Raw genomic sequence first — 20814 nt, 5'->3', positions numbered from 1 at the left:
GGTGGCGCTCGGGAGGGACTTCAAACCAGGATGCTGACAGGGAAAGCACCAGGGCTTTTCCTGCAGACGTGGGGCGGGCTCTGGGAGTCAGTTAAGGAACACAAAATTCAGGAAGGCAGCGAGCCCTGGGCCGAGGCAGCTCCTGCACAGGCAGCCGCACCACCTGGGGCTTCCAGCAGGTCCATGTGGAGAGTCCTTCGAACAAAGCCCTCTGGCCGGCACCTGGCAGGGCTGAGCACACACACTAGGCGTCAGTCATCCTCATCGGCTGTGTCATCCTGTAAACAAAGATTTCTCTTAACAAGTCCTCAAAATTAACCTGCAGAATTTCCCCTTGGAATCTAAGTGAGATCTCTTGCTTCAAATAAGGCTTAAAGTTCTCCCTCCGGGGCTGGGCATAGTGGCTCACTCCTGTAATCCCGGCACTTTGGGAGGCTGAGGCAGGCAGATTGCTTGAACTTGGGAGTTTGAGACCAGCCTGGGCAACACGGTGAAACCCCATCTCTACAAAAAATACAAAAATTAGCGGGGTGTGGTGGTGCACGCCTATGGTCCCAGCTGCTCGGGAGGGCGAGGTGGGAGGATCACTTGTGCTCGCGAGGCAGAGGTTACAGGGAGGCAAGATTGTGCCACTGAGCTCCAGCCTGGATGACAGAGCCAGACCTTGTCTCAGAAAAACAAAACAACAACAACAACAACAACAAAAAACAGTTCTCCCTCTCTTAGAAAGCATCTCTTCCAAAGGAAGGGTGAACAGTCACTTCTCAATGAACTGAACCAAAAGACAGACCCTTCTGACATCTCGCGAGTATGTGTGCTGTCTGTCTGGCTTTTAGAGAAAATTTGATGTATCTTTCCTACCGTCCTACAGACCCGTGAGCAGCTACAAGCCGAAGTGCAGAGGGCACAGGCACGGATCGAGGACCTGGAGAAGGCCCTGGCAGAGCAGGGGCAGGTGAGCCTGCAGCCACCTGTGCGGGCGTGGGGGGCACACGTGGGTGGGAAGTATTTGGCTGCACCTGAAGACAAGCTTCAGTGGTGCGATCATAGCTTTCTACAACCTCGACCTCCTGAGCTCAAGCCATTCTCCCACCTCAGCCTCCCGAGTAGCTGGGACCACAGGCATGTGCCACCACGCACGGCTAATTTTTGTATTTTTTATAGAGACGGGGCTTTGCCACGTTGACCAGACTGGTCTTTGGTCTGCCACATCACGACTTAAACTTTAGTTTATGAGTTCCTCTCTCAGTGTCTTTATTTCTTTCCATTCAATTTTCAAGGATATGAAGTGGATTGAAGAAAAGCAGGCGCTGTACCGGAGAAATCAAGAGCTTGTGGAAAAGGTGAGCCCCGAACCCCTGGAGACCCTGGCAGGACTTGCTCTATGCTCCCGGGGCTGCCGTGGTCCCTGCAGGGCTGCAGGGTGGAGCAAGGGCTGAGGCTTCTGAATGGCTCTGCCGCAGGCCCCTTCTGCTCTGCTCCCTCCTGCGGGACCCCGTCAGGACGGCCCGGAGAGAGGGAGCTGGGGCCTGTTCTCCAGGGTCTGGGCAGGCCCCTGTCTGCAGCAGCATCTCCATTCGTGTCCTGTTGTGCTGATGGTTCTGTGGTTAGAGCATCGTGACAGAGGTGCTCTTTTGAGACCACTAGAATCATCCCCCTGGGAAACCTGGCTGGGTCAGGGAAGCCTCCTTCCAGCAATGCCTGTGGGGAAGCTGGAGGGTCCTCAGGAAAGAGCCCACGGACCAGCCTGGTTGAGCGAGTGCGTATTTGAGACTTTGCCAGGGCGTCACCTGGCAGACCCAGGTCCAGGCTGTCTTGGCCCCGGATGACAAGAGGCTCCCAAAGTGATGCCCCGCCCCCACCCCCACCCTGGCCCGGGCTTTGTGGGCTGGAAGACTTTCTCACATGAAAAACAGATCAGAACATGCAGCGTGCGGCCAGGCTGCTCTCGGTGGCCTTAGCTTCTGCCTGGGGTGCAGGGAAGGGGGTGTAGGTTTCTCTCAGGGCACCTCCCCACCACATCAGGCCCACCTGGCTCAGCTGCTCCATGCACTGGGTTAAAGCCGGGGTCACAGCACCGAGGGCCCTAGACTTAGGTCTGGGCAATCCAGGGCCATCCCAAGAGGGGTGCACCCCGCAACTGTGGGAGCAGGTGATGTGGCCCAAGTCTGAGGCGGGACTGGCTACGGGTCCAGGGGCAGGAGGACCAGCAGGGCTGTCATTACCACGCACGGGTGAGGGGTGCTCCGTGTGACCCCTGCCCCACTTGTCCATGGGCAGGGACAGGTGTCCTGAGGAGGCAGCAATGTCTCACACTGGCAGGTGCGGCCCTCTGGGGAGAAGCCAGGGTAGCCTGGCTGACAAGTCTGACGTGTGCCAGCAGGACAGAGCTTCAGACACACAGGGACATCCAACGCAGCCCCTGCACTGCTGTCAGCCCATGGCCGGTCATGCCCTCTGGGGGTCCTGCTTTAGGCTTGGTTCACATCTTGAATGGCGAACGACACCCCCATGTTTCCTGGGGACACATGGAGCATCTCTTACATTAGAACATGTTTCCTGGGGACACATGGAACATCTCTTACATTAGAACACGTTTCCTGGGGACACATGGAGCATCTCTACATTAGAACACGTTCCTGGGGACACATGAGATCTCTTACATTAGAACATGTTTCCTGGGGACACATGGAGCATCTCTACATTAGAACATGTTTCCTGGGGACACATGGAGCATCTCTTACATTAGAACACGTTTCCTGGGGACACATGGAGCATCTCTTACATTAGAACACGTTTCCTGGGGGCACATGGAGCATCTCTTACATTAGAACATGTTTCCTGGGGACACATGGAGCATCTCTTACATTAGAACATGTTTCCTGGGGACACATGGAGCATCTCTTACATTAGAACATGTTTCCTGGGGACACATGGAGCATCTCTTACATTAGAATATGTTTCCTGGGGACACATGGAGCATCTCTTACATTAGAACATGTTTCCTGGGGACACATGGAGCATCTCTTACATTAGAATATGTTTCCTGGGGACACATGAAACATCTCTTACATTAGAACATGTTTCCTGGGGACACATGAAACATCTCTTACATTAGAACATGTTTCCTGGGGACACATGGAACATCTCTTACATTAGAACATGTTTCCTGGGGACACATGAAACATCTCTTACATTAGAACATGTTTCCTGGGGACACATGGAGCATCTCTTAAATTAGAAGAGCTGTTTCCACAGGGCTCAGCACAATGCTGTGTGTGCCAAGTAAATGCTGGCACAGGCAGAGATTCACATGCACTTAAGGGCATACACTTAAACACCCACACACATAAATGCCTGCATGCACACTTGAACATGGGCACACACAGAAATGTTTGCATGCGCACTTGAACACACGCACACAGAAATGCTGGCACACACACGGAAATGCTTGTGCACATACACACATGCCCATGTGCACACTTGGAGCCATGCTTTTCTCTGGCTACATGGGAGTGGCTCACGTTCCTGGCCCTGCAGGTGTTCCACGGCAGGCCCACTGTGCAGCAGCACACAGCTGGCCCTGCGGGAGGGTCCAGCTCCCACTGAGCTGGCTCACTCTAAGGATGCAATGCTCCTGAGTTTATCTTGGTCCCCTGAGCATCGGAGCTGCTCCCTCAGTCCCCCACACAGCTCCAGGGGATGGATGGGCACAGCTGTCTGCCCCTGGTGGACCCTGCTCCCATGAGGCTGCTGAGGACATGTGCCATGGGCCATGTCATTTACCCTTTGGAAGGGATGGGGGACTCCTGCATCTGGTTTACTCCCAACTGGTTCCGTTTAAACAACCCCTTAATTAGCCAAGTGAATTCTGGTGGTCAGGTGACCACGGTGCCCACTCCTTCCATTGGGCACAGCCTGGGCTCCAAGGGGCACCAGGGAGGGGAGCCACTTGGGACATTTATCCTCCACGACCTCCCTTCTTCATCCTAGCTCAGAGCCCCACTAAGGCCCCCAGGCTCCTGGCTTGCGGTGCACAGCCCCTGTTGGAGACATTTATCCTTGACGCCTCCCTTCCCCCTCCCTGCCCAGGGGCCACCCAGGCTCAGGGCCCCACTACGACCTCCAGGCTCCTGGCTTGTGGTATGCGGTGCTGCCTGCCCAGCCCCACCCACCACCGGATGGCTGGGCCATCTCACTAGGACAGACCCAAACATACCCAGGACTGTGAGGAGCTTCCAGGGCTGGGCACCCGGCCATCCAACTGGCCTCCCCGACAGCCAACAGCTGTCCAGTCAGCCGCTGTCCAGTCAGCCGCTGTCCAGTCAACCGCTGTCCAGTCAGCCGCTGGCCAGTCATCCTGGAGTTGTCCTTCCAAGACCTCTGGTGAGAGAGAACCAGACCCCTCACCTCATGCATCTTTTATGTTACAGATCAAACAAATGGAGACGGAAGAGGCTCGGCTTAGACACGAGGTGCAGGATGCCAGAGACCAAAACGAGCTGCTGGAGTTCAGGATCCTGGAGCTTGAGGTAGCTGGGCCGATGGCCAGCACTGTGGCCTGTGGCCGTGTCAGGGATCCAGTCCTCAGCCTTCCTAACCCACATAAACCCCTGAACATGAACCCAAAAGGCTGGCTCAGGGAGGAAAGAGGCAAATGGCTGTAAATCGCCACCTCTTCACACCAGCCACCCAAAGCACGTGTCAATGGGGAACATGCGCCGTGGGGCTCAGTGTCATGCAGGGAAACAAAACAAAAGCCCGACGGGTGACAGTGCAGCATCTGCTCCAGATCTGTGGGCCGAAGAGCCGGCACGTCCGTCCTCCATCTGCCCCCAAGGAGCCGGCACGTCCGTCCTCCATCTGCCCCCAAGGAGCCGGCACGTCCGTCCTCCATCCACCCCCGTGGCCCTGCTGCAGCTGGTGTGCGGCCGTGCCAAGGCCTCGGTGGTCAGCAGACGTTTGTTTCTTGCCCCTGAGTGAGGGCAGTGGGGGCCATACGGTGACTGGGAGCCCTTTGCCTGTGCTCTGCCATCCCTGGCCCTGTGTCCTCTGCCATGACCTGCACAGGAGGAGGGAGGAGGGGGATCCCACCAGGCAGCTCAGGCCGGGTGTGGGCAGCCACGTCCCTGTGATTGTTTCATGGTAAGGGCAGTCCACCTGTGGGGCTGGGAGGAAGTGGCCCACACAGGGGCCGCCCCTGCCGAGCACCACACACCCCCCCGAGGCCTCCATCTCAGGCCAGCACCTGAAGCCTCAGAGTCCAGCTGGAGCCACCTCTTAGAGCCCTCCCGTCCACCGCCGGAGGACAGGGCAGCTGTGCGGTCACTCCATGTGTGGATGACCTTGGCCACATGGGCTTGCCTGTGGGGACAGTGGCAGCACAGCTGGCCTGTGTCCTCCAGAGGCTTTTCTGGTCAGGCCTGCAGGGGATGCGACCTGCAGCCCCTCCCCGATCCTCCCCATAGCCCCTGGGATTCACCGAGGGATGTGCCGTGGGCTCAGGGTGGGGACTGCCCAGGCCACGTGACCGGAGTGTGATGAACTCTGCCCCGCCCATCTGGGGTCAGCGAATACACAGGGGCGCGGTCCTCGTGGGCCGGTCCAGGTCCAGTGCAAGTTCTGCCACCACGGCTGCTGCTGCGGTTTGGTTTTCATAAATGCTGTGTTGATCCTTGGTTCCATGGTCTTGGCCCTTGTTCCTCAGGCCCCAGCACAGCCCTGTTGGAGGGAAGGGATGGGACGGAAGCGGCTCACCCTTCTGCCCCTCTGTCCTAGGAGAGGGAGAGGAAGTCACCCGCCATCAACTTCCACCACACGCCCTTCGTGGATGGGAAGAGCCCCCTCCAGGTGTACTGCGAGGCCGAAGGCGTGACTGTGAGCCCCGCCCCGCCCCTTCTGCCCCGCCCCATGCCCTGTGCCGCCCTGCCTCACCCTCTCTGCCCACCCGTGGCCGCTCACCCCTGCCTGTCCTCTGTGCCTTAGGACATTGTGGTCGCGGAGCTGATGAAGAAGCTGGACATCCTGGGCGATAACGCCGTAAGTGTATGTCGCTCTCCTGGCTTGTGCATGCCCCTCACACCCACAACCCCCAGCCCAGCCCTGCCCCTCTGGGGTCCAGGAGTCCTGCCAGCCTCCCACAGCCCTGCCATGGGCCACACTGCCTGAGACCCTTCCCGCAGCCCAGAGCCAGCTCAGAATCGGAGGCTCCCTCACACTGCTCCAGGGCCCACTGGGACCGCTGCTGTGCACACCTGGTTCTTCCAGCTGACGGCACTTCCCATCACACTGCCCAGCTTCTGGGGTCTCTCTCTCTCAGCCCTTCCATACTTGCCGTGAGGATGAGGGGGCTGTTGCTCTTAGACAAGCCGAGACCCTTAGGGATTCCACTTCCTTGGCTTGGGGGACTCTATAGATAACCCCTAAATTTCATTGGGGCAGAGTTCCAATTTCTATAGCAAACTCCTTGAAAGAATGTTAATTACTGAGTGGGCAAAGTAAATGCACCCCTTCATCCCACTTTTCATTCGTCCATCACTAATCCTGCACTCTCCATCCATTTGTTCCCCATCAATGCATCATCTACCTAGCCCTTCATTCAAGCTCTCTCTTGTATCTATCCATCCATCCATCCCCCATAATCCATCTATCCATCCTCCATCCTTCATCTATCCTTCATCCATCATCCTTAATCCATGAATTTATCTATCATCCACAATCTGTCCATCCATCCTCTACCCATCCATCATCACTAATCCATCCATTCTCCATCCTCCATCTGTCCTCTATCCACCATCCTCTATCCGTTCCTTCTCCATCTACCATCTACTCATTAACCTTTCACCCATCCATCCATCTCCCATTCATTCTCCATAATCCATCCTTCATAATCTGTCTATTCATTCTCCATCCATCCTTCCTTCATCCTTTATCCTCCATTCATTCATCCATTCTCCAGAATCCATCTATCAATCCATCCACCCTCCATAATTTATCCACGCATCCTCCATCCACCATTCATCCATCCATCCTCCATAAGCTATTTATCCATCTTTCCATCCTTCATCCTTTATCATTCCATCCATCCACAGCCCCTCCCTCCCTCCATCCATCCATCCATCATCCTACCTTCATCATCTACTCCCTCCATCCAGGGTACTGCATCAGAGGACTCCCTTCTCCCCTTGCCTGCCCAGCCCCTGGGGAGCAGTGAGGCACAAGGCAGGGGTGCTTTCAGCAGGGAGGCTCTGGGTATGGGTCGGCTTCTTTCAGACCTGGGGGCTCCATTGTGGTCACAGGTGGCCAAAGAGTCACAGCAGGGTGGCCGTGGACCTGACATGCTCTGGGGTCCATGAGGGGTATCAGCCCCCTCATGAGGTCTTGGGAACTGTATTGGGCAACTCTCTGATTCATAGTTGGAAACGCTGAGTCCCCAAAGGTACTGCCCAGGGTCACAGAGCTGATGTAGTGGCAGAGTTGGGGACATCCAGCCCCGCCCAGGCCTATTTCAGGGTTCCTGCCCAGCCCCATAGCTGTCCACCAAGAGTGCCACTGAGTGTGACGGCCCTGCAGTCATCATGCAGCCTCTGAGGCCATCATCACAGAGCCCAGGGATGGAGGTGTTGGGGACTGGAGGGCTCATGGCCAGTCTTAAGCTCAGGGGACCTGTGGAGATGCTGGGGAACTCCTGACAGCAGGCTGACTGCATCCCTTCAAGCCTGTCTGTGCAGTCAGTGTTGAGCAAGCTTCACATGCACCTTGTGGTTTAACCACATCGGGTAGATTCCCTCCATCACCCTGAAGCCAACTGCTCAGCCTCCTCAACTTAAAGTGTTGGGAGAAGTCTGTGGCCTGCCTAGCCCTGCCCAGCCCTGCCATGGGAGAAGGGAGCAGGGCAGGAGAGATGAGGGCACCCAGCCCCAGCCGTGCAGGGTGAGGTTCTTGCCTGAGTCAGGAGTGCAGCTGGCCCCCACCATGGACTACAGACTGAGCCTGACTCCCCTCTGTGGGAGACCCGTGAGGACTTTGGGGTTGGGGGAGATCCGTGAGGACTTTGGGGATGGGGGACAGCAAGAGTTGCCTGCTATTAGGGAGCTTGCACTCTAGGGAGAGAATGGCATGGACAGGGCTTTTGGAGTGAGCTGGCATGAATCAAAGAGGCTCTGGGGAGAGGAGCAAGGGCCTCCCTTCCCCGCAGGGACCGGGCACCCAGCCCCAGCTGACCCATGAGCTGGAGCGAGGAAGCCCTGGTCTGGATGCAGACTGCAGCGGAGTCTGAGAGTGTGAGGTGCCCACATCCAAAGCCGTAATCACCCTACCCAGAAGGGCCACCAGGGTCCCCTCAGGTGGGGAGGAAGCATGAATAAAACATGCGTAAAAAGACAAAACCTTCCAGGGATTCAGCCATTTCACAGCCATGAACGTGTGGTCTCTCCTCCACTGTTCCAAGTGGTGTTTTCATAACCATAGGTGCATATGCAGAGGCTGGCTTTAGACACAGAAGGGGACAGAAGCTGGGTGGAGCAGCAGCTGCTCCTGGGGATATCGTGGCAGCCTGCCTGCATTGAGCAGTGCATATGCATCTGCCTCAGCTGGTTACCTAGACCTGGTGGTTACCAGCAGAGGGAGGATGAGAAAAAACAAAATCGACAGCACCTGGAGGGAACAAGCTTGAGAATCAAGGGTGTCAGAGATGCTGGGAGGGAGATGTCAGTCAAAGCGCTTTTTAGCTGTGACCCGGCACCCAGGCATCCCCAGTCAGCCTCCCCATGCATCCGTCACTCACCCTTACCCCCAAAGGCACTGCTTCTGACCGCACCTGTGTTCTGCTTTTGGGTGCAGAACCTGACCAATGAGGAGCAGGTGGTTGTCATACAAGCCAGGACAGTCCTGACCTTGGCCGAAAAGGTAAGAGCAGCTGTGTGGACACTTGGGAGAGGGCCGGGCTCCTGGGGTCTCCTGCCCTGCTCAGCTCAGAGAAGGTGATCTTGGGAGGAGGGCCTGCAGGACCGGGTTTGGGGGTCCACTAAACCCCGTCTGCCCTGGGAGATCTGGCATACTCAGGTCAGACAGCACCCCCTGTGCATGTTTGCAAAGGACAGATTCAGCTCCACTTTGCTCTGACACCAACCCTGTCTGGGTTTCCTCCCAAAGGCGGGAAGGTGTGGTGAGTGCGCAGGCAGCATTCTCTGTTCAACTTCTTCTGACCCCCTTCTGGGGCCATCCAGCCCACCACCTGCTCCTAGTCCCACCACTGGCCCTGACCTGCCTGGTGGGCTGGGCCTCCCACAGCAAGGAGAAGGGGTGCTCCTGGCACATAGGGGTTTGGAGAAACAGGCTACCCCTCCCCGCCTGTGGTGGCAGAGCTCTGCAGATGTGTCTCTCCCACAGTGCCCCGAGCCAGTGTCTCCTCTCTCCTGGAGGTGGTATCAGGGGCAGGCTTCCTGGACACCTGAAGGGTGGGAGGGGCAGGGCCATGATTCCAGCACAGCCCCAACTCCCTGGAGAGGGCTGGGCTCTCCCCTCCCTAAGGAGAAGAGGAAGGAAGACCCAGGCTGCCCTGGCTTCTCTCCCAGCTGTCTCCACAAGCCGGGGTGGGGGACTCTAGGGGTCATTGTCCTGCTTGTTCTGTTTGTGCCCAGTGGCTCCAGCAGATTGAGGAGACAGAGGCGGCACTGCAGCGGAAGATGGTGGATCTGGAGAGTGAGAAGGTTGGTGGCACCTTCCCTGAGGTTCTGCGGCTCGGCGCTGCAGGTGGGACATCCGAGACAGAGGCATGGTCCTCCTGTGTTTCAGGAGCTGTTCAGTAAGCAGAAGGGCTACCTGGATGAGGAGCTGGACTACCGGAAACAGGCCTTGGACCAGGCCCACAAGGTGAGAGGCACAAGGCTGCTGGAACCCTGGGGAGGGGCATTGGGGTGAAAACAGCTACATGGCTCAGGTGCCCAGCAGTGCCTCAGGTGTCTATGCAAATCAGGTTACAGGGCCCCTAACAGCCCCTAATGACACCTGCACAGCAGGCCCTGGCTCTCCAGAGCTGCCTGATGGGGTCTTCACTTGGAGCTTCATAAACAGAGCAGGATTAGTTGAGGGGGCCTAAACCCACATTGTGCCATGAGAACGTTCTGCAGTCTTTGTGCAGGTCACTCGGGCTCAGAAACACACCCTGATACCTAAAGGCTATCCAGGCATTGGTGTGGGCTGGTGTCTACCTCCCACCCCTCCCCTGAGAAACCGGTGGCTGTTCTGGGACAACAGCCTGCTCACTAGTGGAAGGCGTGGTCTTGTTTTATTTCATCTGCTGTGGCTGGGAGGAGCATAGGACATTTCTAGGTTGAAAACTAGGCTTCAGAACTGGGTTCCCCTGCTGGGAGCTACTTCCCCCGTGACTGCACAAGCAATCATCTGTCCCTGCTGGACTCCTATCACGTGACAGAAGGTACGACCGGGAGCATATTCAGGTCGTGTTGTGGAAAGACAAGTATCACCACCAAGAGGTTCACCTTGGGACCCAGCCCAGCAGGCAGGATCTTGACTGTCATGCCTGTGAGGCGACCTGCTTGGCTACTCGAAGCAAGGGAAGGTGGGCTGGGATGAAAATGCTCATTCCTGGGGCCAAGTCAGCCTGGGAACTCTCAGAGTGATGGTGATGATGATGGTGATGATAATGGTGGTGGTGATGATGATGATTTTGCTGGCAGTGATAATGGTGATGGTGGTAGTGGTGGTGGTGGTGATAGTGGTGGTGATGATGATCTTGATGATGGTGGTGATGGTGATAATGGTGATGATAATGATGATGGTAGTGGTAGTGGTGATGGTGATGATGGTGATTATGATGGTGATAATGGTTATCATGATGCTGGTGGTAGTGATGATGGTGATCTTGATGGTGATGATGGTGATCATGATGGTGATAATGGTTATGGTGATGGCGGTGGTAGTGATGGTGATAATGGTGATGATAGTGGTGATGATCATGATAATGCTGGTAGTGGTGATGGTGATGATGGCGGTGATCATGGCAATGATCATGATGTTGGTAGTGGTGATGGTGATAATGGTGATTATGATGGTGATAATGGTTATAGTGATGATGGTGATGGTAGTGGTGATGGTGATGATGGTGGTGATGATGGTGATGATGGTGGTGATGATCATGATGATGGTAGTGGTGATGGTGATGATGGTGATTATAATGATGATAATGGTTATCATGATGCTGGTGGTAATGATGATGGTGATTATGATGGTCATCATGGTTATGGTGATGACGGTGGTGGAGATGGTGATGATGGTGGTGATGTAGTGGCAATGATGATCGTGATGATGGTGGTAGTGGTCATGATGATGGTGATGATCATGGCGATGATCATGATGATGGTGCTAGTAGTGATGATGGTGATAATAGTGATGATGATGCTGATAGTGGTGATGTGATCATGATGGTGATAATAGTTATGGTGATGATGATGACAATGATCATGATGACGGTGGTGGTAGTAGTGGTAATGGTGATGATAGGTGATGATGCTGGTGGTGATGATGATGATCATGATGATGGTGGTGTTAGTGATGGTGGTGATATGGTGGGATGATCATGACAGTAGTGGTAGTGGTGGTGATGATGGTGATCATGATGGTGATGATGGTGATTGATGATGGCGATCATCATGGTGACAATGGTGATTGATGATGATGGTGATGATGGTGGTGGTGGTGATGAGGATGATAATGATAGTATTATAATGAGAGCCTACTCAAGAGGCTTTCCCATGTGGCAGGCACTGATCTGGCCAGCCAGGCACAGAAGCTGATGACCTGCCCAAGGACACGCAGTCAGAATGAAGGCAGGAGTTGAATCTCAGCATTCTTCCCCTGCACCCACAGCCATGACTGCTGCACTAGGCATCTCTCCTTCCTGCACTTGTGGATGCGAGTTCCTCACATAGAGGGGCCAGGGCTCAAAAGCAGAACCCTACAGAGCAAAGAGCAGTCACACCAGGCACCTGGCATCCTGGGCAGGGGTGCAAGGCCCATGTCAGTTGCTGTGGAAGCCAGTGTGGGAGCCATGGGAGGCTTTGGAAGCAGATGACCTGGGTTTGAGGCCCAATTCAGCCAGTAACCACTAGGGATTGGGAGTTCCTGTAAGATGCTGGGCATGGAGGCTAGTCCTGGCTAAACTGGTAATGGCCCTCCTGTTGCTATGGTTAGTTTCACTATTGCTGACCAGCACGTGTGCACATGCCTGCGTGGGAGCAGCTCACAGGTTGCCAGCTGTCCTTCCCGGGCCACCGTCCTCATGGCCTCTGGGTACTGAGAGCCAGTCCCGGGTGAGCTGGCCCCAGCGGTGGTGAGACCTGCGTCCTTCCAGGTGGCCGGGGACCTGCACAGCACGCAGCATGTCTGTCCACCCTGCTCATAGGGCGGCCTGCAGGCGCAGGCTGCTTCAGGCTTAGCTTCCCGGGCAGTCCTCTGGGTCTTGCCTGCTTTGGTCAGAAGGAAAGAGGCTGGAAGTGGGTGGTTGCTTGATGTAAAAAGCAGAGGCCCCTCAGTGCCCCAGGTCATCCATGCTGCAGCCAGCTGATACTCCTCTGCCCACGCCTTCTGGGATGCTTGGCTGCCCTTACCAGAGAGACCTTCTTGGCAAGGCGACAGGTCCTCCAGGCTCTAGGCTCCCGCCTCCCTCCCTCAGCTCAGTCTCTGTCCCCCGAAGCCCCTTGGCTCTCCACCCTCCTCATACCCCCTCATATTCCTCATCCTATTCATGCTGATTGCTGGCATAGACAAGTTCCTCTCTGCTGGATGAGGAAGAACCCTCTAGAACAGTGATCTCCCATGAACACCAAGGCCCACGTCGCTTCCTGGTTGGAGAGACAGCTGGGATCCAGCTAGGGATCAGCCTAGTTGGTAGGCATCTCCACTGCTATGCAGCCACCACCACCGCAGGCCAGGAGACGGAGGACCCCACCCAGCCTTCGCTGGTGCTGTTCCGTCCTTCTGGGGCTCCCTCCCTTTCCTTCTCCTGCCCACCCCTGACTGACACTGCAAGCCTCAGTTTAGCACCTCATCTCCTCTAGGAAACCTTCCCTGACTCCCAGTGAGGTGGCCCTGACACGCCCCACTCGTGGAAATGGGTCTGCCTTTCTATGGGGCAAGCAGGGATCATGTGCATCAGCTACCATCTGGTCTCCTAGACCAGCACGAGGCCTGGTAGGCAGCAGGTGCTTTGTGGGTGATGCATAGGTGAAGAGGAAAAGAGCTAAGGATTGTTCGAAGGTTTTTAAATCCAGCCCACCTTGAGACAGGAAAGGGAAGAGAAGGGCATGCATTTCTTTTTTTAATATTGCCTTTTTTTTCCTGAATGAAAAAAGAATCAGTGTACAGTTCTAATTTACAACACAGAAAAATCCAAGAAAAAATTCACCATGTGCCCAGCACACAGAGAAAGACTGTGGGCATTCTGGTTTCTCTCCTGGTGGTCTCTTGGCAGGATGGGGATATGCATAGTATTTTTGCAAAAGTGGGGTCCCCATGCTTATCTGAGGCTTGCTGTCTGAAATCTTCTGAGAGATGGTCATCACGCCAATGGTAGGAAATGTTCACAGTAGGAAAGGACATTTTCTTTCCATTCCTGTTCTCTGGACTCCAGATGCCACTAACAAAGGGGACCCACTGCTGGTTCTCTTTTCCTTCCCGGATTACACCCCACATGTGTGTGCATGTACATTTTCAGGGACAGCCTGAGAACCCCAATGAGCTGCAGCACGCTTCCCTTTCACCTGACCATATACAGCCAGGGTGCTTCCCACCAGCCCAAGAGGCGACTTGGTGTGAGCGCATCATGGACTGTTTGTCCCCAGTAGTGGACTTAGGTAGTGTCCATGCATTAGCTATCACCAGCAAAACAGCAATTCCTATCCATTTCTGACGTCCCGACACACAAATAGAAATTATCTGCAGGAAATATTCTTTGGACCAACCAAAGGGTTATGCACACTTAACACATTGTTAGGAACTGTCGAATATTTCTCCCCATAGTAGGTACAACTTGCACCCCAAACTTCCACCACATGGTGTGCAGCTGCCTGGTGTCTCCTGGTGAGCTCAAAGTTTAACATGTTTGAGCTTAACAAAGTTTAACATGTTTGAGTTTAACATGGCAACTCCACGCCACATCTGTTTGTGACCTTTCCCACCTCTCTCTCATGCTATCTACCTTTTGGTCAGAGTTCTTGATAAAAAAAGGCAACCAACCCTTTGCCATTCATTGCAAATATTTCCTTTATTTCCTCACTCAGAAGAATGGTACATTGCAAATATTTCACCCAGCTTGTCAGTTGCTCTTTGATGTCAAACACTGTTTTGAGAGCCTGGAAGAATTTGGGTAATTTTTACGAGGTTGATGGCCTCCAGGTTTTATGGCATAATTTCAAATTTGTCCTTCGTACCAAAAAAAAGATTGTACAAAAATATTCCAATGTTTTCTTTCAGCATTACTTTGAGGTGTGTGTGAGGCGCATGTAAAGAGGAAAAGGAAATTTACGCACCTCCAGGATGGCAGCCCCTCACCCCGCCCCCAGGCAGCATCTGTCTACTCAGCCATCCACCTTTTCCACCCTGATGTCACAGATAATTCCCCTTTGTTTAAGATTGTGTCTGGAGTGATGCCTCAGGCCCAGAATCCCTCCACTGGGTCGGGAGAGTTGTCCCATGATTGGAGAAGTAGCCTGTGGGCCCCCTTGACCTGACCAGAATGCAGAATCTGAGCACAGAAAGCTCCAGGAGTGGGGGCCCTGGCCTAGAGCAACTGTCACCATGGTCCTTGTGATCAAACATCCTGTGGACACCCCATGGGATTAGAGATGTGGGTCTCCGCACACATTTCCAGAAGATCAAATCAGCACTGCTTCAGCTTTCTGCGAGGCCATCTCTCTCTGCCACCTCCACAGTAGCTGTGTTCTCAGGCCTCAGATGGGGCCAACTGCTCAGGGGATCATTCAGCCCCAAAGACCAGTGGGGAGGGGGGCACATGGTTGCTGGTTGGACCAGGATTAATGCCCCCTACTCTGGAGGGGACTGGGGGCGTCTTCCTGTGAGATGCTGTGGGAGGGGCATCTTCCTGTGAGATGCTGTGGGAGGGGCATCTTCCTGTGAGATGCTGTGGGAGGGGCATCTTCCTGTGAGGTGCTGGGCAGGGGGGCCTCTCCCTGTGTGATGCTGGGGGGCCTCTCTGTGTGTGATGCTGGGGGGGGTCTATTCCTGTGTGATATTGGGGGATCTCCCTGTGTGATGCTGGGGGGGTCTCTTTCTGTGTGATGCTGGGGGAGTCTCTCCCTGTGTGATGCTGGGGGGGTCTCTCCCTGTGTGATGCTGGGGGGGTCTCTTTCTGTGTGATGCTGGGGGGGTCTCTCCCTGTGTGGTGCTGGGGGGGTCTCTCCCTGTGTGATGCTGGGGGAGTCTCTCCCTGTGTGATGCTGGGGGGGTCTCTTCCTGTGTGATGCTGGCGGGGGTCTCTCCCTGTGTGATGCTGAGGGTGTCTCTCCTTGTGTGATGCTGGGGGGGCCTCTTCCTGTGTGATGTTGGGGGAGTCTCTCCCTGTGTGATGCTGGTATGGGGTCTCTTCTTGGGTGATGCTGGTGGGTCCGCTTCCTGTGTGATATTTGAGGGGCCTCTTTCTCCACTTCCAACAGGAAGGCCCCCTCATTTGGGATGCTCCGAGTTTTCTGAGTTCACTGTTGATTTCCTTCCCTTTCCCTGCACACTTGCCTGGTTCTCTTCTATGTCGTTCATGGTGTGGCTCTCGGTCACTCAGGTGCCCTCAGGTGACCCACAGGCCTGTGAGCACTGAGGTTTTTTTCTGTACTTCCTGCTCTGCTTCTGGGAGACACTGGGGCAAGGAGGGGAAGAGCTGGTTCCTCCTGGGGCAATGGCGGCTGTTTACGAAAGGGGCTAGTGCCAACTTTGCCTCTCTGGACATGGCTGTGGTAGACCGTGGTCTATGTGGCTGCCGAAGGCAGGGAGGCTCATCCAGGCAGCCCACAGTTCATGTCACCATGGAGGTCCTGGTGAGCGCCTCCCACCACCAGGTGCACGTGAAGCCACTGTGAGGTTAGTTCCAAATCAGCAGTCGACCAGGTTTATTTTTAGAAGCTGGAGCTCATCTTAAAGGCACTGAGCTCTTTTGCTCTGAGAAGTGGAGGTTGATGTGTGAGCTGGTTGTGACAGCTGGGGACAGTTTATTTTGTGGCCGTCAAGAACAATAAAGTGTAATTGAGGCCCAAAAGTATTTTTTTTCCATTTCCTAATATTTCTGCTTTCTCTGAAGATGTTACATTTGGTTGGGAAGAAAGAGCCTCTGTAGTGTGAGAATTTGTTTTTTACAAAGATTGTATCAATAAAATGTGCCTAAGAAGAGCTTTGAAATATGCAGAGCAAACTGCCAAACCCCAGGAATTTATGAAAAGGTGTGTACTTTGGCTGCTGGGTTATTATGTGTTTTGGCTGCTGGTTATAGCACCAGGATCGGGTTACATGGGTCTATGAATTGGATTTGGGGAGGCAGCGTGTGACCCCTCGCTCAGCTCCCTCCCACCTTGCTGTGTCCCCACAGGCCACCTGCAGCCCCTCCACCTCCCACTCAGCTTCCCCACTTCATAGCTCAGTCCTCCCCCACCCTGGGGCTCAGGGTCCTGCTTCTGCTGGCCTGGTCAGCATCTCTGCTTCTAGGGTCTTCTCACAGACTGGGGAGGTCCATGGGGCCCCAGTCCTTCTGCAGAGGCCACAGCACTGGGTTCCTGTCTGTTGCACATCCTCCTGGCCCCGCTCCCAGGCGGAGGGTGGCCCGGCCTCCGTTGCCCTTCCTGAAAGGTTTGTTCTGGGGAGAAGGCAAGGACTAAGGCATCTCCCCTTCCGCCCCAGCACATCCTGGAGCTGGAAGCCATGCTGTATGACGCCCTGCAGCAGGAGGCCGGGGCCAAGGTGGCTGAGCTGCTGTCGGAGGAGGAGCGCGAGAAGCTCAAGGTGGCCGTGGAGCAGTGGAAACGCCAGGTTATGAGTGAGCTGCGCGAGCGGGATGCCCAGATCCTGCGGGAGCGTATGGAGCTGCTGCAGCTGGCTCAGCAGGTGCGTGGCAGGCGGGAGTGGGACTGGGGTAAAGACCTGGCCCCCGGCCTGCACAGAGCCAGGCAGGGCGTCCCGTGGCCACATCTCCAATGACTACCCCTCTGTGGCCCCACCCTCCGGTGGCCACACCCCTCATAACACATATTCTGATGGCTACACCCTGGTAGCCATGCCCCCTGATGGCCATGCCCCTCAATTGTCATGCCTTCCACACACAGAGCCTTGGATGGCCACACCTTCTGAGGATCATGCCCTAGAATGGCCACGCGCCCTGTTGGCCATGCCCTCTTGTGGTCACGCCCCTGATGGCCACGCCCCTGATGGCCATGCCTGTCAATGGCAGGCACTCAGGCCAGACTGCCTCCCTCACCAGCCTTGTGTCCTGGGCATGTTGCAGAGGCCTCTGGGTGGCAGTTCCCCTCTTTTGGACCCCTGGCTACTGTGTCTTTTCCATGACGCCGTTTCCTGATGGCAAGAGTGTTCTCTGGGGACAGCAGCCCTGGCCTGCCTTGGCCTCAGGGCACTGTGGGACCTCAGGCCTGTTGGGTCAGTTCTGCTCTAATGGGAGGTGAGGAGCCTCACAGACTGGACGACCCAGATGTGTAGGCACAGCCCAGCTCCTCCATGAGCCAGGTTGGCTGGGAAGCGGCTTTATGGATGTACTCCTTGTGAAGATCACCCCTAGCGAAGGCTTAATTGAAATTCACATAAACAAGTGCCCTGTGTGCCAGCTGGCTGTGGGCATCGGTGGGCTAATGTTGGACGTGCTCTGCTGGCTCCTCGTTAGCCTTCTGGGCCCCTTTGGTCTCTGGGGGCTCAGGATGAGGACAGTCACCTGCAACCCCTTTGTTGCCTCAGAGGGGCTGTGGTTGGAGCTCAGATGCTTGGGGGACCCCAGGCACTGGCATCCCCCTCACCAGGAGATTCTAGGCCCAGCTCTCCCGTGACCCTCTGGCGGCCCCTTACTCTGCTGCAGTGGCATCTGGGGGGACCGGGAATGCATTCCTACCATTTCCCTGGATGTCTGGCATTGCGCTTTCTGAGTTGAAGTTGCAGGAATTGGACACATACTGTTCCCACCACAGGGAGTGTGGCACGGGGAAGGCCCTCTGCTCTCCTGCTGGAGCAGTGCAGCAAAGGCTTGTGTCCTCGTCAGGAGCCACAGCCCATGGCCATGCCAGTTGCTCTGCCACCATTTGTTACCAAGGAAATGAATGAAAATCTTGAAGGATTTGGGTTTTCCAAATACTGTGACTATTGAAGATTTTTTTCCTTTTAACCTTTCAGAGAATTAAGGAGTTAGAAGAAAGAATAGAAGCTCAGAAGAGACAAATAAAGGAACTGGAGGAAAAGGTAAAACCAATGCAGTTTGGGGGTTTGCGTGTTAAGATCAAGGGAGAGGGCCCCTCCCACCTGAGTCACTCAGCTCCAGGCCGTGGGGGCAGCAGACTTAGCTCCCAGCAGCGGCAGGAGGCGGCCACCTGAAGACTGGGTGGAGCTGAGCAGAAAAAGGCTGCAGGGTGGTGGCTGCAAGGGCTCTGGACCGGGAGACAGGAGCCCTGGGGTCTAGGAATGCCCCTGCCAGCGCCCAGCCATGCGACCTCAGAGGAGCCACTCCTCTTGTGGCCTCAGTTTCCCCATCTGGAGCCAATGGCCTCGGGTTCCTCTCATCACGGAAGCCTGGACTGTGTGGAAGCCTTTGATCCCTGCAGGTTCACCTTGTGCCGGTCTAAGAATCAAGTTCCCAGATCAGAAGCAGCCGTTGAAGTGCAGTTAGTTTGAGGCCACACGCCAGGGCTGGGAGGGCTGTCTGGCTCTTTCTCAGGGTCCTGGCTCCATGAGGTGTGGGGTCAGGGGTGCTCTGTCCATGCACATAATAGGCTTGGTGCTCCCCAAGTCAGGGTGAGGGGAGCACAGCAGAGTCCCGACCCTCCCGGGGATGCCTGCAGGTGTTCAGGGCGGGGCTTGTTCTCCCACGTGGGGCTGGTTCAGTGATGTCTGGGGGTGACAGTGTTCACTCTGTTGTGATTGGTCCTGGGGGCCTGGCTCCCAACCCCCAGCCCAGAGTGAGACTTTGTGCTAAGTCTGTGCAGTGGAGCTCACTGAAGTGACCGACTCCCACCGGGGGCTGAATGAAGTGGCCAGTGGCCCCACCTTCAGCCTCGTCCTTCCGGAGAGCACAGGAGGCTGGCATTAGGATGCCCCATGGTTGGCGTGTGCTGGTCCTGGCCTGAGGAAGAGCCCACAGATGCTCTGCACTTGCCAGGAGACAGCAGGTCCCTCTGGACAGCAGTCACCTTTGAGGGGCCATGTGTCATCCCACATCCCACCCTAGGCCTGCCCTGCCCCTCGTAGGCAGTGACACCCAAGCCCTTCTGCTGGGCGCTCACTGCCGCCTGTGAGAATCATCATCCTGAAGAACGAGTTACTCAGGGCACAGCCTTTGAGGCCCCAGTGGACACCAGGCCACGTGCGGAGGCACCCACTAGCACAGCAGGGCTGCCAGCAACGCCGGGGGGGACACAGTGTTCTTGGGGCTTGAGCCTCAGAGGGCTCCCCCCAAACCAAATGTCTCCCCCAAACCAAATATCCCCCCCTCAAACCAAATGTCTCCCCCTCAAACCAAATGTCTCCCCCAAACCAAATGTCTCCCCCAAACCAAGTGTCTCCCCCAAACCAAAGGTCTGTTTCATTTTGCATCTTAACCTAAGGACGTTTGTTTGTATTAAATACTAGAAAAATGTGAGGGCTGGGCGTGGTGGCTCATGCCTGTAATTCTAGTAATTTAGGAGGCCTAGATGGGAGGATCGCTTGAGCCCAGGATTTCGAGACCAGCCTGGGTAACATAGTGAGACCCTCTCTCTAGAAAAAAATTCTTAAAAATAGCTGGGCATGGTGGCATGTGCCTATAATCTCAGTTACTCAGGGGGCTGTGGTGGGTGGATCACCTGAGCCTGGGAGGTTGAGGCTGCAGTGAGCCACGATTACGTCACTGCACTCCAGACTGGGTGACCGACTGAGATCCTGTCTCCAAAGAAAAGAATAGGTCAGGTGTTATTTCTTAAATCTAGCTAAACAGCTCTTCATTTCCAAGCTATGCCCCACTGCCCGATTTTCTCTCGTGTCCAGATGGGCCTGGCTCCTGACCCCCAGCCCAGAGTGAGGCTGTGTGTGCTTTGTCTACTCAGGGTGCTGGTTGTACTTTGCTGCCTGTGGTGGGACTGAGACCACAGTATTGTCACAGGCCTGCTTTTGTTTGCTGGGCAATTGGAGTGTTTTTCAATACAACTTTCACCATTATTATTACCCCACTGGTGCTCTCACTGAGAATTCCTGCAGCAGGTCTCAGCGATGGGTTTCACTTCAGGGAGGAGGAGTCCCCGGGAGGCTGGCCTTGTGCTGCTGGGGACACGCTGGGTGTGGGGTCCCCGACCAGCACCCACCACCCAAGTCTGCATGGTGCAGGGTCCCTTAGCGTGTTCCTAGGGGTGGCGGCAGCACCCCTCAGCCCGGGGGATTTGGGCAGCATCCCTCCCTCGGCAGTCCTAAATGGAGCCCTCTCCTCCCTGCCAACAGCTCTGTCTTCAGTCTGTAATCACGTGTATTTCTTGCCAGAAGCACTACCAACTCTTTTTTCTCTCTTTCCTTCCGTGTCTCCATCCTCCCCTTTCCGTTTCAGTTTTTATTTTT

At 55.3% G+C, this 20814-nt stretch overlaps 1 protein-coding gene across 1 annotated transcript in view; it reads left to right on the top strand.

Moving 5' to 3' along the window:
• JAKMIP3 (Janus kinase and microtubule interacting protein 3) overlaps positions 1 to 20814 on the top strand; it is a 94661-nt gene that overhangs the window by 56131 nt on the left and 17716 nt on the right. The window contains 10 exon segments of the mRNA XM_033209789.1: positions 872 to 955; positions 1281 to 1343; positions 4434 to 4532; positions 5779 to 5877; positions 5986 to 6045; positions 8842 to 8907; positions 9642 to 9710; positions 9796 to 9873; positions 16921 to 17124; positions 18412 to 18477. Coding sequence (XP_033065680.1) covers positions 872 to 955; positions 1281 to 1343; positions 4434 to 4532; positions 5779 to 5877; positions 5986 to 6045; positions 8842 to 8907; positions 9642 to 9710; positions 9796 to 9873; positions 16921 to 17124; positions 18412 to 18477 — 888 coding nt within the window.

The sequence above is a fragment of the Trachypithecus francoisi genome, unplaced genomic scaffold (genome assembly GCF_009764315.1).
Source record: "Trachypithecus francoisi isolate TF-2019V2 unplaced genomic scaffold, Tfra_2.0 Lachesis_group9, whole genome shotgun sequence".
NCBI classification, from domain to species: Eukaryota; Metazoa; Chordata; class Mammalia; order Primates; family Cercopithecidae; genus Trachypithecus; species Trachypithecus francoisi.
The sequence above is the reverse complement of the archived record's forward strand: the minus strand, read 5'-3'. Positions and strand labels throughout refer to the sequence as shown.